The sequence below is a fragment of the Pipra filicauda genome, unplaced genomic scaffold (assembly GCF_003945595.2).
Source record: "Pipra filicauda isolate LSUMZ 115617 unplaced genomic scaffold, ASM394559v2 scaffold61_size3293851_pilon, whole genome shotgun sequence".
Taxonomy (NCBI): domain Eukaryota; kingdom Metazoa; phylum Chordata; class Aves; order Passeriformes; family Pipridae; genus Pipra; species Pipra filicauda.
In genome coordinates this window covers 2,274,890-2,292,319 of record NW_024104776.1, presented here as the reverse complement: position 1 = coordinate 2,292,319, position 17,430 = coordinate 2,274,890, and the positions used below count along the sequence as shown (strand labels likewise).

The 17,430-nt window shown below is 33.8% G+C and overlaps 1 protein-coding gene across 1 annotated transcript in view; it reads left to right on the top strand.

Moving 5' to 3' along the window:
* The first annotated feature begins 912 nt into the window (after window positions 1-912).
* CCDC102B (coiled-coil domain containing 102B) overlaps window positions 913-17,430 on the top strand; it is a 129,565-nt gene continuing 113,047 nt past the window's right edge. The window contains 3 exon segments of the mRNA XM_027723124.2: window positions 913-1,521; window positions 3,054-3,268; window positions 7,234-7,342. Of these exon segments, the coding sequence (XP_027578925.2) occupies window positions 913-1,521; window positions 3,054-3,268; window positions 7,234-7,342 (933 nt within the window).

The window sequence follows — 17,430 nt, the reverse complement described above, 5'->3', positions numbered from 1 at the left end:
TATTTATTTGTTTTTATTTTGTTTGCTTTGTTGGTTTGTTTTGTTTTTAAGATAAACAAGAGGAAAAAAACTCAAGGAGGTGTAAGTGATTAGTCTCTACAGACTGTCCACATCAGCATTTTCTCAATACAGGAGTAGGAAAGAAATTTCTGAGATACTTTTTTTTCCTTTGGCCAAATGAGTAATAAATAATGAAAAGATAAATAATGAATAGGAAAGCAACAAGATTTACTAGCAGAGTCATATCATCAAGAGGAAGGCCGTACAGTACAGTAGGATAGCGTTACACTTTCAAGAATATTGTAAGAATATGCTGCCTGTACGTCTTCTGTAATGTAGAAAACAAAATAAAGCCCCCTGTAAAAAAGCTTGATTTTTCTCATGAAACAAAGCAAATGCAAAGGCTGGGGGGGGGGGGATTGATCACATTTTTTCCTTAGGTATGCAAATCACAGGGTACGTTTTCCTAGTATGAAATTCCACAGTTTGGAGAAGAAAGGAAATGAATTGTGATTGCAGTTCTAGGCAAATAATCTCCTCTTACTATATATGTAAAATATATATTGATTCAATTTAATCTTGTCTTGAAGGACAAAAGCTTTTTTCTGGTTTCTTTGGACTAAAAAAATTTTTGACAGAACTATGATTGTTTAATGACGCTTCCTTTGCTAGCAGTTCCTAGCCAAGTAATAAGTATGTATGTTTATGCTGTACTAGAAAAGTATTACATAAAAGATATTTTAATAGCTGTTTCTTTTTGATTAAGCACATTTCTAAAACATGAACAGTATTATTAAAATTAACCCATTATTATAGCAGTAAAAAAACTGTTCTGTTGGAGGTTATTCCTACAATCTAATTGAGTAAAGCTAAATTATTCTCTGTCTTTGTCTTTTTTAGAAGTGAAATTAGATGATGAATCAAAACATGAACTTGGGCTCCATTCAGAAACAAATGGAAGAGACACACATTTTTGGGACCCAAACAAGACAACCTTATACATTAGGTGGAGATTGCCAACCAGATGACCATCTATGTAATTCAAATCTGCCATCTCAAAGTTTCTACCCATGTTCATCTCATTATACATATATGCATATGAATTACAGCAGTGACTGGGAAATTTTTGAAGCAGTAAAAATTCAGGAATTGGAAGAAGTCAAAGCCAGAGCTGCCCAAATGGAGAAGACCATGCGCTGGTGGTCAGATTGTACTGCTAACTGGCGGGAGAAATGGAGCAAAGTTAGAGGAGAAAGAAATAAAGCCCGAGAGGAAGCAAGACAACTGAGAATCAAATTAGACAGTGCTATAAAAGAAATAAGTATGCTTAAAAAAATAAATCAAAATTTAATAAGTGAGAAGGAAAACTTAGAAAACGGAACTGCCTGGAAAACAGAATGCAGTTGCTCAGAAATATATTATGGTAAAAAAGACCGAAACCTGTTAACATTTCTGGAACCAGAACCTGTGAAAGAACTGAGTAAAATCATCAAAATTCCTGGGGCAGAAGACAAAAAGAAGGTAAAGAATGGGGAATCTTTTTTTAGTTCATGAAGAAGCAACAAAATATGGGATTTTTCAAGCATTTTGACCAAAATGCTGCCTCGTCCATTCACTAGCAAAACCATTTTTCTTCACCCATCTAAATATTCCTAATATAGAGAAATACAGAAAATAATTCATACCCATGCACTATGACTAAACATTTAAGTAACAGAGGCAGACTATTCTATCTAATAACTTACAGTATTGCTCTGACTCTCATGTTTTAAGGTAACAGATTACCTCTGTTATCGAAATTCATCATGTTCTGTGTACTCACTTTTTCTTTTCCCCTCCAAAAAAAAACAAGCTACATTCTTAGCTTTTAAAATAAAACCATTTAATTCTCTCCGAACTTCAGAAATATGGGAATAGATGAGGCAAAGTCTTCTGCAAATTTGCAAGAATTTTTGTTTGATAAGGAGGGCAACTAAATCCTGACATAGAATTAAACAATCAGGCATCGTTTAATCAGCTCCCAGTTCTATACAAAAGATCCAGTTATATTCATCAAAAATGGAACTATTTACGCATGTTTCACCACCTTTAATTTTGTGCCTTGGCATGCATTGTATAATCTTCATAGACAGCATCATGTCAAAACTGTATTTGTTGTCTGATAGATAGTAGTCATTGTAGATATAGGTAATTTTTTCATACATTGGAGAAAAATGGTTCTCCCTACATTGTAGTACATAGGAAATTTTTTACTTCAAGGGAAGTCGTTGAGATTTTAGATCTGAACATGTTCTGTTCAGAATTTTCATTCACTCTCTAATGTATGTAAATTATATTAAATTCCTGTGAAATCTGTGTGGGAAACAGTGGTTTCTAGTATTTTCTGATGTAAATTTTGGGCATTATTCTAAAAACTTAAAAGAACAGAGTGGTATGAAATTGAACTATCGGTAATCTACTCAAATGACATTAGCTTTTAAACACTATTCATCAGAAGTGGTAAAACAATAACATTTATAAAGGAAACTTGTTTATAAGAGACATTCAGTCTTCCTACTGATTATGTATTTTATTTTTTAGTTATTTTTCCTAGTTGTTGTTAGTATTGCTCATTTTTTCATGCAAAACATTTGTTTTCAAAATAGATATTTATATACTTTGCTCCTTATGAAAAACTTGTATGATCCTATCACCTGCTTCAACACAATTTACATTAAAAGTTTAAGAGTTCATAAAGTAGAATTTCTTTATATAGTGTTTATATGCAAAACTTGCATTCTGGGTTTTATTAGTTCCAGGATTCCGTCTTCACCATAGTTATAGCCAACAAATGATAAATGAAATCTATTTCTTTAGTAAAGACACATTAGAAATATTTTGGATATGAAGTCATAACAGAAGGTGTGAGACATGTCACAAAATTACAGTGATTCAACTTTTTCTTCCTATGTGACTTCACTGTCTAGAAGAGCCTTGGTAGGCTCTGCAGGAATTGTCTCAGACTTTCCCTTTCATTTGCGTTTTTCTCAGATGCCATATTTTTGTTTTCTCAGGATGTAGAGGTAAATAAAGTCCAGAGCAATCACAATAAAAAATTCGCTCCAAAGTCCCCTGATTTCTTCCTTGATGGACTTCCCAGTATCTATTTGGAGGAAGCTAAAAAAAGTTTGGACACTACAGCTAAGACAACTGAGAATGACTTAATACATGTTTCAGTCTTACATTTGCATTTGGCTGAGATTAAGAAAATCTTACAGAAGGAAAGAGAGTAAGTACAAAATATATCCTACTTGGGGAAATCTCTATTAAAAATAAAGGGGTTTAAGACACTTTCTAATATAGATATGGTGATTTTTGCATTTATATCTCATATGCTCTCATGTCTAAGCTTTAATCACTGCTATTTACAAGGCTCTGATAAAAATTTAGAGAAAGAATTCAGCATAGTGACTATGTGACTAATTTCAAAATCAGTTGAAGTTAATCAGAAAATCAAAATGAAGAAAACCTCAACCCTGTCTATTGCAAATATATTCAACCATGTCCATTCAGAGAGTGTAATGGTAAACTGTTTTGAAGAATTTCTTTACTGTCAGTTTGTTTCACAATTGTCCTGTAGATAGCACAAGCCTGAGTAAAAAAAAAAAAAAGCTTTAAGTTCCCAAATAGTATTTAATGTGTTTTGTTATATGAAATAGATAGCTGTAGAAAGTATACAATAATTCTTTACTTGAATCATATCGCAGAAGATTACCAGAAGTATGTTCTCTCTCCTTAAAAAGTGCTTAGGTTTTTGTGGAAGCAATATGTATATGTGTGTGAGTTAGGAGACTAATGCTTCACAAATTTAATTTTACTCCGGTTGAAATATTTAGAGTCTTAGGTACTTTATCTTTCAATAGCAATCAAGGATACATACATGAGTATGTATGTATAATAATTTTCTTTTAGAAACATGATTATTTTTCAACTCTTGTTTTTAGTCACTTTTTAGGCAAAACTTTTATAAACTATGCTTTTACCTAGTGGTTATGGTTTTGGTTTGTGTGTTTGTTCACATGCTTCCTAGCTGATTTGTAACTGTATTTCAGAGAGACAGATTTTGGCATTTATGCCTGGATGTATACTGACTGGCACAAAGTAACAAATTTACTGGCACAGGGTAAGAATTGAGGCATATCTAGAACATGCAATATGTGGCTGTGCCAACCTCAGGCAGCAAATGCTCACAGAGCAGTGATTTCCACATAACAGCAGGCATTGATATAACAACTCCCTCTCTAGGTCAGTTTGGGCAGCATTTCCTCTGTGTAAAGATGTTATATTAGCAGAATATATGCAACTTCACAGTATGAAGCAATTTTATTTGACAAAGCACACAATGAATAGCTAGGAATAACATTACTGGGAAAAGTGATATCATAGCCACTGGTCTCTTGAGATAGCTGGTGAATCTTCATTGGGCTGGCTGTCATCTGCTGGCTCAGAAAGGGTTGGTCTCTGCTGCTTAGTGGAATTGACTGATTTTGCTGTTTCCATCTTCAGATTCCCAGTTTTCCCTTTTAGGTTTTGTTCTTGTTCATAACAGTAATTTTGCTTCTGGATTCTGGAGCTGTTAATAATGTCTATCTCAACAATCTCACCTCTGCATTTTTACTTCCCTTATCTTGCATGGTTCTAGCTTCAGTACTTTCTCACAGCTTCTTCCTTACAACTTAGCAATTTTCTCAGTGAACTTGAGCCAAGGACACACACAGCTGTGCTTCATCCAAAGCAAGCAGATCACAGACAGCTTGAACCCCAAGGCCAAAGGTTACTTTGGTAGTCAGTATGATCTTACTCATAGACTAGAGGACTTCTCAGCAGTTTTCTGGTTTACATGCAGTACTCTGAACTGTGGCTGCATTTTTTCCAGAGCCAAGTTAGCTTAAGCAGATCCAGTGTTTGGACTTGCTCTTGTTCCCTATCTAATTTTCCTATAAGATGTTTTGTGTCTTCACCCTGTGACGACCTATGCCTATTGCAGAAAGAAAGAAGATCTAAAAAAAAAATAATAAATAAAAGAAAGAGATGAAAGTTTATATTTTGACTTTCAAAAAATGTCAGGGTTGGATTTGCAATGTAAAATCACACACCATCATCCTCTACAAGGCACTAATAGCTCATATCAAATACACATTTGAGGTCCTATTGACATAAATGGAAATTAAAAACCTTATGAGTTGTTTGAGACATTAAATAATAATTTGCCTAAAATAGTTATCTTTGGTCATTTTTTGGATCAGTGATCTCATCTAAATGTCTTCTAGTTTTAAGATTGTAGTTTGTTCCATTTTGGACTTAAAAATGTTTCTTTCCTCTAAAACCAAAAGCCCACAAACTACACTCATAGTTAATAATATCAAAGAGGAATTTCTTAGAGCTGGATGAGTAGAGTTAGATAGTGGATACAGAAGGCTCTGTCTGAATATCAAGAAGTGCTTTTTTTTTTTTTTCCATGAGAGTGACTGAACACTAGCACAGGTTTCCCAGAGAGGTTGTTGTGTCTGCATCCTTGGAGACCTTCAAAAGCCATTTGAACGTGGATCTGAGCAACTAGCTCTAGGCAACCCTTCTTGAGTAGGGGATTTGGACCAGATGACCTCCACAAGTCCCTTTCAACCTCAACCATTCTATGTAATCATGTAATTTAATTAGATAATAAGGAGTTAAAATAGCTGGTTACAAGAGCCATTAAAATGCTATGACCTTGATCTTTTTACCTAGTAGTAAGCTGCTTCACTGACCTTTGTTATAGTCTTTCTTCCACTCTTTGTTTTCTTTATTTAAATAGTAAACTTTATGTAGTCAGGATCAGTTGTTTCATTTAGTAGTATCAGAGGGACCTGATCTCACTTAAGAGGTACTGTAGCATAAAATAAAGCTATTGTCTTCTAAATAAGCTCCTCATACTGGACATTCCTCTTTTACTTTTCTGATTAGATAATTTCTAAGGACTTTCACTACATTCAATAAAGTCAATAGGCTATTATTCAAAGTATTAAGCTGTCATCTTCTATGCTTTCCCTTTCTACTGTATTAAATGTCCCACTTAATTATTCTTTTAGTTCCCCCATGAAGTCATGATATCATTCCAATGAGATATTCCATTACTTTAGAAGAAAAAATGTTGAGTTGAATTGCATGACATACATCTTGCTCCACTTTGTATTGTGAGTGATGGTGTTTATTATTATAATGTTATGGGAGCTCTAGGTGTTTGCTAAGAGAAGATGTATGATGCTAAATCTAGGCAGAAAAAGGAGATCCCTGGTTCAAGAACAAGAAGATTTTTCACTGAAATGGATTGCTTCATTAATGTAGCTAACATTGCTTCCAGGACCTGAGCTACTCCAGTCAGTGGTAACTCTTGCTATCTTTGTACAAGCCTGCAGTGTGCTGCACAGAAATGCCCCAGACAAATCCCATCAATACACTTTGCTTTAACAGATGGATTTTAAACTAAATGTTCTCAGAATATAGTTCTAGTCTAGCCTGGCAATAGCATCTTTAGTAAAAAGGCTGACGAATTCCATTAGCCTCAGAATGGAAAATAACTACAATCTGGCAAAACAATTTCTTTAATTCCAGTATTGGAATTTTTGTTTAAACTGTTTCAATATTTTTTTTCATCCTACAGGCATAGTACTTCTGAGCTAAATAGTCCATTTCCCTAAAATTCTTCTAACATTTTCTTTCAAGAACAATTATTTATTGAAACATGAAATATACATATTTTAAAAACTTTTTTAACATCTAAAGTCAATCAACTTTGATTTGTGTTATGTCTTCATACTGTATATTTTCCCCTCTAGATGTATGTTTAAACTAATCTTCTGTCTATACCAAAAAAAATGATGTAATACCCTTTCTCTGAGGATCTTCACTACCTTGATATAAACTAGGTGATCTGAATCACTAACTGAAGTCAAAGTTCAAATTTTCTTCAGTTTATCCCAAAATTTTATTTTATTAAAATTTTAATTCTGTACTACTGGATTTCTTTTTTCTCTGTAGCTATTAATTTTGGTAAATCTCTTGGAATAATTATGTGATGATAAGTTTTTAATAAAATCAAGATATATCATTGATAAAGGCAGCAAAATATAACAAGCTATGGAAAGGATATTCAAAGTAATTTGTCTTTTGTCAGCTTAAAATGGTACAATGCTGAATTTTAAAATATTTTTTCAGAATGAATGCATTTCTGGAAAAAGAAATGGAAAAGATGGAAAATGAATTATTTCTTTATAAATGGAAATATGAAGAACTGAGGCAAACCAAACTGGAAAGCCTGAAACAGGTATGTTGGCAGTACATCATTATCACATGGAATAAGAAAGAGAATTTAGACTTCTGATTTCCTGTGTTATAGCTAAGAGTAACTGGTAAGGAGGGGTGGCAGCGTTCTCAGAGATGGTGGGGACATTCTGAGATCCAGGCTGTGGCCAAGAGAGGTAACTCCTGCCTAGGGAGAGCTGAGTGCCACTTCAGACCCAGTTGGCAAGCCCAGCACATGACCCATGTCTTTGGGGAGTGGTGGTTTCTCCAGCAGTTTGCGTGTGGGAGGGAGCTGATGGCAGTACGAGACACAGCAGCAGCTGTAGCAGCACAGCCTGGAGCATGGTCTGCAGCACCAGCTGGAAGAACTGCTGTTGGCACGGCAGAGACCTCGGCTCAGAGCTGCTGAGGGAGGATGCAGGCTCCCAGGCCTTGACCTGCAGACAGCTAATGAGGAGGGCTTTGAACTAGGAAAGGAGGCAATGAGAGATTACAGACCATAGTCAAATGAAGAACTGGTGGTTATGTGGAAAGTTTGGGGCACAGGTTGATAAGAGCAAGAAAGACTTCAGGAACGATAAAAGAGTGTGAAGTGACAACTGTCTCAAGCATTGGTAAAGAAATGCACACATTCTGGAAACAAGCAGGAAAAATTAGAGCTGTATGGGGTTACAGGACTGCAACATATTTGGAACAATTCAAATACTGTGTGAAGTTCATGCAGCTGGAGTATTATGAAGGACTGCCAGAAACACTGGCAAGGAAGGGCTGAGGGGGTGGAACTATAGGGGATCTATAAGCAGCACAGGTCTTTTGAGATCTCCACCAGGATGGGGGTTAATCACACTTGTGACTCAGGATCAGAGGAAAAGGTAATAATGATATCATTATGGTAGGAGTTTGTTACAGACTACCTGATGGGGAAGCAAATAAAGTGTTTAAGGAACCCAAAACTCTTGAGTTGTAGACCCCAGTTCTCATGAGTGACTGACTAGAGCTGCTAGAAAGACAACATGGCTGTTGCAATCAAAGAGATTTCTGGAGGGTTTCAAAAATAAATTCTTCCTGAAGATATTAAAAGGATCAACCAGTGGTGATGCATAGCTGAATCTACTGTTGACTGATATGAAGGAAACTAGTTAGGGTTGTGATGATGAATAATTTCCTTGTCTGTGGTAACTTTGAAATAGCAGTGTTGGTGGTCCTGAAGGAAGTCAGAAAGATGAGCAGCAGAGTACAGACCCTGAACCTAAGGAAGCAGGATACTGGCTTACTTGGGGAACTATTGGAATCATTGGAGGCAGCTCCGACAGGTAAACAAAGGAGTCCACCAAAGCTGGCAGGTCTTGAAGTACAGGATCTTCCAAGTGGAACAAATGTTTGTCCTAGTGCTCAGGAGAACTGGTAGATTTGTCAGGAGATTGATTTAGCTTATAAGGGCTCTCTTGGTAGAGTTCTGATGCCATAAAGCAATATACTTTTATAAAGAAGATCAGCCTTCAAAGAGTAATTTAAGAACATTACCTGGTTATGTAAGATTGGTGTTAGGAAAGAAGTGTTCATTTCAATCTGAGTTCGTGAGTAGAAGAATAAGAAATACTTGTGTTGCAGTTTACAGGGTTTAGCTTTCTGAACAATGAATTAAGGACCTCTTAGATCCAACAAAACTCAAAATGTGTGTCTATACAAGTAAACATAGACAGTGAATTTAAAATTTCCTATGAATTTAACATCTTAGATTTGGAATAATGCAGGGAATTCAGCTTTCTTTCATGTTTTGGAAAAGATTTCAAGAAGTCTATTAAATCCCAAGTTCTAGTTAAAAACTGGTGCATCTGTAAATAGAATTTCCTTCGTAGATGAACATATGCAGGAACAAATCAACATCTATCTCTCATATTTGAGTTCCTTCAGATTTTAGTTCTCTATTTTCTGCTTGCTCACTAAGTAGAATTCTAGCTTGCTATTTCTGCAAAATAGAGGAAGTCTAGATTTAGATAATTATAATTTAGAAATGTAATCTTTGTACTTTATGGTGCTGTCAGCAGGAATAACACAAAAAGCAGTAAAAATTTACTGAGAATTTGTTGGAAATTGATAGCAATTTTTATGCATGTGCATGCAGACATACATGTGTTGTTGCTTTTTTTTAGAAACATGCTCAATTGCTTTAACTGCTAACAGGAGATGATATTTTGAGCATTCTATTAATTTTCTGAGATTTATAAGACATATCTCTAATTCTTAAATTACAGAAGAACACTGGTCTTGATGAATCTGACTAATGAATGAAATCTGACTGTGAATGAAATTACTTATATTAGTAGAGTTTTTGCAAGTGAAAACCCTTCCTTTACTGAAAAGAAACAAATCTTGTTTGTTGACAACACATCTGTGAATATCATTCACTATATATTACTGTTGAGAAATGGCTGCTGGAACACCATACAAGATTTTGACAGTGAAAAATTTGAAAGTGAAATAAAGGAAAGTGCAGACATGTACTAGGATAAGTATGAAATCTGATTCCTATACACACTTGTAATATTAAATCACAAAGAAATTTCTGGATTAATAACAGATCAATCACTACATCTGGATTATTTTCATGCCCTCAACTAAGAATTTTTGGGTTTAGTTATGCCTAAATTAATCTGCTATTTTCTTTGGTAGATTGCCTAACATCCCATGGGAATGTGAAAAAAGTGCTTGGTTTGCAAGTGACAGTGCCATAGTAAATTAAACCATTTTTAAGAATGTACAGCTCTACTAGCCTTTTGGAAGTTTGAGAGATTTTGTAGAATGATAGAAATTTCACAGCTGCTGAGACTTGATTATTAGTGCTGCCAGTAACTAATTAATTTCTGCTAAAAGATGAATATTTACTTTCCTTGGAACAAACTAAATACAGAAAGCCTTGGTGATCTTGATGATCATCTTTTTAAAAAATTATGCATTCTGCATAAGCTTGCAAATTGTAAATAAGTTTTCAATGTATTGAGTTAACTAAAAAAAAGTAGTAAAGTGGCAATTTATGTTCATAGTAACCATGAACACTATGGAGAGCTTTGTGTGACACTAGCATTGAATTTGTTTGGAGTCATAAATTAGATCATTTTAACAGATATATCAGAAAGCTGCATTTAGTGTTACAATTGATAATTTCCTATTCTGTTATAAGAATTCTGTTCTCCCATTAAGTAATAAAATAAAAAGTTAAGACTAACACTAAGAAGTTCATTGTTCAAATCTTGATTATGTTTGACAGGCCTCTTTATTTTCAAGCAGTCAGATATCATCTGTTTTTACTGCATATCATTTTGTCTGTTTCTCCAAGGACACTCAGAATTTGTCATTCGTTTTACTTTCTCTAACCTATCCTTAATTTCAAGTGTACTTTCATTATGACAATTTCAAACTGAGTCTTAATTGGTTATTCTTAAAATTAACTCCTCTCTACTGACTAGGGCTTAAGTTTTCCCTTACTCGTCTAAAAAACTGAAAATTGTGTCTTGTCTTTCTTTAAAGAGCCAGTGAATGAACACTTTATGTCTGCCAAATATTTTTCCAGGAAGGAAAATGGAAACTGAGTATACCTTCCTTATACTTTGTATTTATCCCAGGGAAAATGTATTCTACTATATGGAGACTACCTTAAAAATTATTGTGAATTTGTGGCCTAAGATTGCTATCAGTATCAGAGATTGCTAGATACCTTTGCAGCTTTTGAAGAGACCTATTTATGAGCTTGTTAAACAATATTTAGTCCATAAAATCACATCATAAACTGAGATTTACGTGTCTATATTTCTTAGCTGTAAAAGACATTTTGTATGTACTGTCTAGTTAATAAACTTCACTTATACTCCTAGAGGAACTTTTAGCTCTTAGTGGGATACTAAATCAACTAATATTTTCTATGCCTTGCTTTCCACATATATTAAAAATAACATATTAACAGCTGTAAAACACCGACATTTTAAAAAAGGGGAAAGCAATTACTCAGTATAAAATTACTTTTATTGTTGTGTTTGCATGAAACTCCACAGAAGGGCAAAAATCAAATTTGTAAAACTGTAAAATAAATGGTGTTGACATTAGATATATTTGAGGTTAAACTACACTTTATTGGAAAAACCAAGAATCTTTAAGCTCTCTGAAGAACATGAACATTTCTACATCAATAACATTATTTGTTGAACGTTCCCAGAAATGGACTACTCAATTTTGTCAGATACAGTTTATTTTCCAATCAATTAACCAAGAGTCTGAGAAACACAAGAAGTGTATCTGAGTCTGATTACTTAGCTGTTTGGACTCCTTCTTAAACAGAGCAAATCCTTAGTGAGTTGCCCTGATGTTTGTAAACACAGAACTGTAGTTAGCAAGGCAGTTAAAGTTTTAGGTTTTAGAAAGGTCACTTAATCTTACAACATACACAATAAAACATTCTTGTTTATACTCATTGTAAGTCTTCCTCAAAATTTTATATCTGTCTTTAAAATTCCTGTAGGAGATGAATTTCTGGTCATTTGAAAATTAAATAAGATGGAATATTTACAAAGCAATTTTATATTATACTGAAAAGAGTGAAAAAATGCATATACTACTGTATTCCACTGGTGTGCACTGTAGACTTACAAATGCCACTGTAGGCAGCAACTTCTGTGTTGCTTAAAGTAATTTTCAGCTAGCTGAAGTGAAGAATGTGCTCTTACTCATGTGCTCTTACTCTGCATTATCTAGTGTTTTGGTAGTTAATGAGGGAAATTCATATTCCAGGTTGTGGGACATGAGACAAAAATTACTCTAATTGGTACTTAACGCTTATCAGAACATCAGTAATAAGAAAAGTATCCCTATATAAAAAGGAAACCAGGCTAAATTAATATTTTGTATCTTTGGCAGAGACATTTCTGTTGTTCCTCTTTTTTACACTGTTGAAGGTAACTCACCAGCTATTGATTTTGCACTACAGCAACAAAAATAATCTTTAAACATCTTTTAAAACAAATGTTTTCTGTTCTCTTTCTCAGTATACAGACGTTTTACATTGTATATTACAGCAATCTATGTATTGTTACTTAGAAGCATTATTTTCTTTAAGAGATCATGAATGGTTCCCTACCTGTTGTTTTGCAGGTGGAGGAAGCTCCACTGATGTGAGTGAGGCTTCTGAATAAATCAAGTCTGCTACTATCACTGTAAACATTTAAATGCTCTTTAAAACAGAATGGTCTTTTTGGAAGCTCAGGTTGTTAACAGCTATGTCCTGTTGAAGATTCTCTGTGATTTCTACCTTCTCCAGAAATCTTTATTCTGAAATTACCTTAGAGTGTGAAGATGCCACAGAGTTGCTTACCTATAATTGCTTTTTTCATTCACTTAGTATATATATGAAATAGAAATAGTGATACTCTGATAATCTTATGGGAAATTTAGATACATGTAGTACAGTCATCTATTCTGTCCCATACTCTTCACCTGACTCAAAAAATGTCTTCTGATTGTCCTCTGAATCCTGCAGAAAACATAATAATCAGGCATAACTCAGTAGCCTGAATGGCTATACTGGTTACTGTGATTTTTTCTTTTTAATTTCTCACTTAAGATGCACAGAAGTATTGTGTATTTTGCATGGCTATCATAGGAATAAGTGTCCCAAAAATTAATTTTGTGGTGCTTTTATATATTACAGAAGAGCCAGTAATCTGTTTTAGTGTGTTAAAGGGGTTTTTATAAAGTTTGATATCAGAATCCTCAAGGCTGAGCTTTAAAATATCACTAGGTAATTTTGTGAAAACAACATCTGAATTATTTGAGAACTCAAATGACTTTATAGAGTGGAAACTCATGCAGTTAATTTTCCTATGATAAAATCTCAATAGTTTTAGACTAGATCTAGAATTTGGAGTGTTCCTTACTGGTCCAATCCTTCATTTGTTTGAGATGCTGTTGCGATTTTCAGGCTGAGTGAAATGGGATGATAATGGTGCCACACATCTGACTTGTACTTTGATAAAAGTATTTTAAAATTACTTTTGATAGACATATTTTTTTTTCCTGTCTAAATTGAAGTAATTGACAGGTAGTTAGAGAGTAAGGAAAGAATCTGCATTATTACTTAAGCAGCAACTGTCATAAAGTCTGAACTATTCTTTCCACTGTTTTCATAAATCAAGTCCCAGTTCATATGCAGTCTTATCTCTAGAAATTATGTACTTAATGTTATGTTCTTACTGTCCAACATGAAGTATAATTTTTCATGTTGCATAACATCAAGGTTCCATCTGATGTTTATTTTCCTAGAAATCTAATTTGGAAAGTGCAGGAAAAGTCTACTGTTTCGTTGACAGTTTTCCCCCATACTGGCTTCCAATAAGATATTTAAACTCTATTGAGTTGCACTTGCCAATGTTTTCTCTGTTTATATTACAAGTTTTGCAATGAACATAACGAGAAAGAACATGATTTTTTATTTTTTTTTTCAATTACTATTTATTTAAGGACATTCTGTTACAACTGAAGGATGAAAACTTAGTTTTATAAGTATGTTTAGTATGTCTGTGCATATTGAAACATATCTGTGCATACTGATTTCTGTGAAAGGAATACCATGCCAATATGGCATCATTTTAGATGTTTGTTTAGCCTGTTTTTCTGCTACTGGCAGAAAATACAACTTAGTGAGGAAATGACTTGAAAATGAAGGATAAATATGCACATGCGCACATTTATGTGTGTATATATATGTGTTTGTGTCTTTATATACATGAAGCAACCTTTGTGCTGGAGGTCAGCAAAAGTGTCCCTGCCCAGGATCCTTCCCAGGACATTCTATGATTCTGTGATTGCATCTTTTAAAAAAACAATTTTTCATAGTTAAGATTGAAACCCCCAAAATTAAGACAAAGTTACTTCTTTATAATGTGTTAGTGTGGTTAGTTAACCATTTGGTTCTGTACCAGAAATTAATACTTTGCTGTGTATAGCTTTAAAAAACACCCTCAAAAAGGCTTTTTAGTATTTTTTTCAATATATGTTTAAATATCCTGAATTTGCCTTTCAGTATTATATTTTAGCATTCTCTCAGTTTCTTGTTTAAGTAAATATTTTTGCTAGTATGCCTATTATTCATTCACATAAAATCAACTTGGGCTAAATTTTTTTAAAAAATAACAAACCACTGAAGAATTAAATCTAACAACAGATAGAACGTACAAAATTGTATTTAATGTCTGACATTAAACATATCAAATTAAAGATACAAGCATTTTACACTTGATGTAGTCTTTTTCTTTCTATCCTTAACTGGATACGGATAGCAATGGGTCATTTAAAAACTAACAATCTAATTTGGGGAGAGTGAGAATAGCCTTAGATCATTCTCTTTCATTGTTTTTGAAAATCAAATGCTCTTTTTTAGATGTGAAAAATCATAAGTGGTCCTCTATTTATCCAGGATCTAATACCTTTGTGCTTATGAACAGTTTCCATTGCAGACTCAGCAAGACTGCTAGGAATCACTGCTTATGTTAAGGCACAAGTCTGTGCAAGCCTTGAAGGCTTGTGAAATCCATTGCTGTGTAGTAATCTAGAGTTTCAGGTTTATTATATGGTAAATGGATTAAGTAATTTTTTTGTATGCCTTTGAAGGGAAAACACATGAGAAACTGGAGTTAAGTTTCTTGGATTTAAATGTTCTTGTCACATTCCACCAATAAAGAAGATGCCTAAAACATCTAGTGTTAGAATTAATGTAGCTTCATGCCTACTGTCTAGGATACAGTTATATTCATACAGATTGCAAGATGGTTAGGTACTTTTGCTTCATAACTTATATGTGAGAAATAAAAGGTTTCGCTGTGGCTGCTGAGATGGAATTTTCTTTTTGACTCAGTTGTAACATACGAGATAGCTGTATTACTTCTGGAACAGAGAAGTAGTACTTTCACGGGAGGTAGGAAGAGAACCCATGCTTCCCCCTCACCACTCCCTACTTTTTCTCTCTTTTTTCCTGCTTTCTTTTTTTTTTCTGCTTAATGTGTAATAGGAATTTCCTCTGATCTTGTTTAGAGAGAACTGTCTGGCAGTTAAGTAAGTGCTGTTCCACTGAAGCATTGCATTTTCAGATTACTTTCAAACAAAGGATTCAATCTTAGGAAAAATTAAGGAGTGTCTTTTTTGGATACAATCGCAAAACTTTCCTTGCTTACATCAGTGAAGTACTGTCTCTGAGTAACAGCATGATTGATACCCTGAAGTCAATGAGAAATCTGCTTTGGGTCAGTTTCTGAATTAAATTCTGTAGTAACAGGTGATTAAGAACTGTGCCAGAAGATTCTTCAGGAATGTTTGTAACTTCAAAATACCAAGATAATGTGTTATGATGGGTATGGCTCAGATAAAACAGAAGAGGTGCCATGTAAACTGTACTGAAAACAGTAGAACTATTGCTACAGGCACTTGCCACCAGACCACTCTGCTATAGAAATTATCTTACATAATTTCTTACATAGATCAAGTGACTAAAGCTGCATATTTCAAGTTCTTACTCTGAAAGGAGAGCTTTATTTAGACAATGTTTTATACTATATTTACCTGAAGTCTGAGCATCAAAAGACTTTAAAATTTCTTTCACTTTTAAAATGGTGTGGAGTGTTTTGACTACAGGAAAGTAATGATTACGAATTCTAGTGTGGTCTCACACTATTTAGTATTCTAGTAGTCTTAGATATACTTATTTGTAGAGACCTAAAGTTACAGGAAACATCCCATTACTAGCATCCCTTGTCTATTAATCTGAAAAGTCAACAGACTTCATCTGTAAGATAAGTGAAGTAGTGAAGTTCCCAAGTTAAATGTAGAAGGCTTTGAATGTTACTCTCAGTCTTGATGTATTTTTGGTACGATTCACTAGCTGTTACATCAAAAAATATACTGTAAACTGAAACAATTTTAGTTAGCATTTTATTTTCCAATTTATCAATTAGACTTCTTCTTATATCTCTAATATTATTAATTTAATAACTTCTCATAAATTAGATGGAACAGTGCTCTGATCTGCAGCATGTAATACTAATACTGTCCAGGAAATTCTTGAGACTGATGAGAATTTGAACTTGCTTTGAGTGTTTCCAATCATGGTGACTACTATTGATTTTTCTGTTTCCTGACAGTTCCTTATTTAGCTATATATTTGTCTCAATTTGGTGGTATAAAGTGAGGATGGAAAAGTAGATTAGAAATTGGTTGGAAACAAGAGTTATTGACTTTCTGTACAGCAAATAAAACTAATAAAAAAAAAGGAAAGATTTTCCATTGCACTATTTACTTTTGTATGTTTGTTTGTTTATTTTTTTCAGAACATTTCTGCATGTCTGCATTCATCTTGTGAAAAATCCCTGTATTTCTAGATGAAAGGTTATCATCTTCTTACAGTGCTTATTAGAAAGGCTTATGTCTTATTCTAGTCCCTGAATCAATTACTAATAATAAATAACAGTTTTATTAAACACACAGTAATAGATAACTACTTGCAGTAAAGGGAAGCAAGTTGTTAAAGTCTGAACTAAAATTAAATTTATACGCTAGTTATCTGTAAAGTACTAAATTTTAAAATTATCTTTGGTAAATGATAAATTGTCATTGCTCTGAGACTTAAGAATAAAAATTTAATTTGCTATTCCTTTCCATAGAATAGAAGCTTATTTTTGCTTTCAATTAAGTCTGTATGTGAATTTCTACTCATAGACATACCAACCAACAAATCTATTCTTTATCATGATATTAAAAAAAAAGTTTTGCATTAATCAGTCTCATCTCTCTGGGGGGATAGTCTGTGCTCCTTGTTTTGGAAAGGAGACTGTTCTATTAGGTTTAGGTAGGAAAAAAAACCAAAAAACCACACGCACACATGGTCCCCACCCCCAGATAAGAGAAGTATAACAAAAGTAAACTAACTTCAGATCATTTAAACTCTTCAACTGGACAACTTCAGTCTTGCAACAACACTTGGATGAAAAGGAAATTAAGCAGAGTTTAGTAAGAAGATTCAAGAGTCATTAAAAACAAACAAAAAAAAGAGGTTCTCAGCAGAGGCTTTTTACA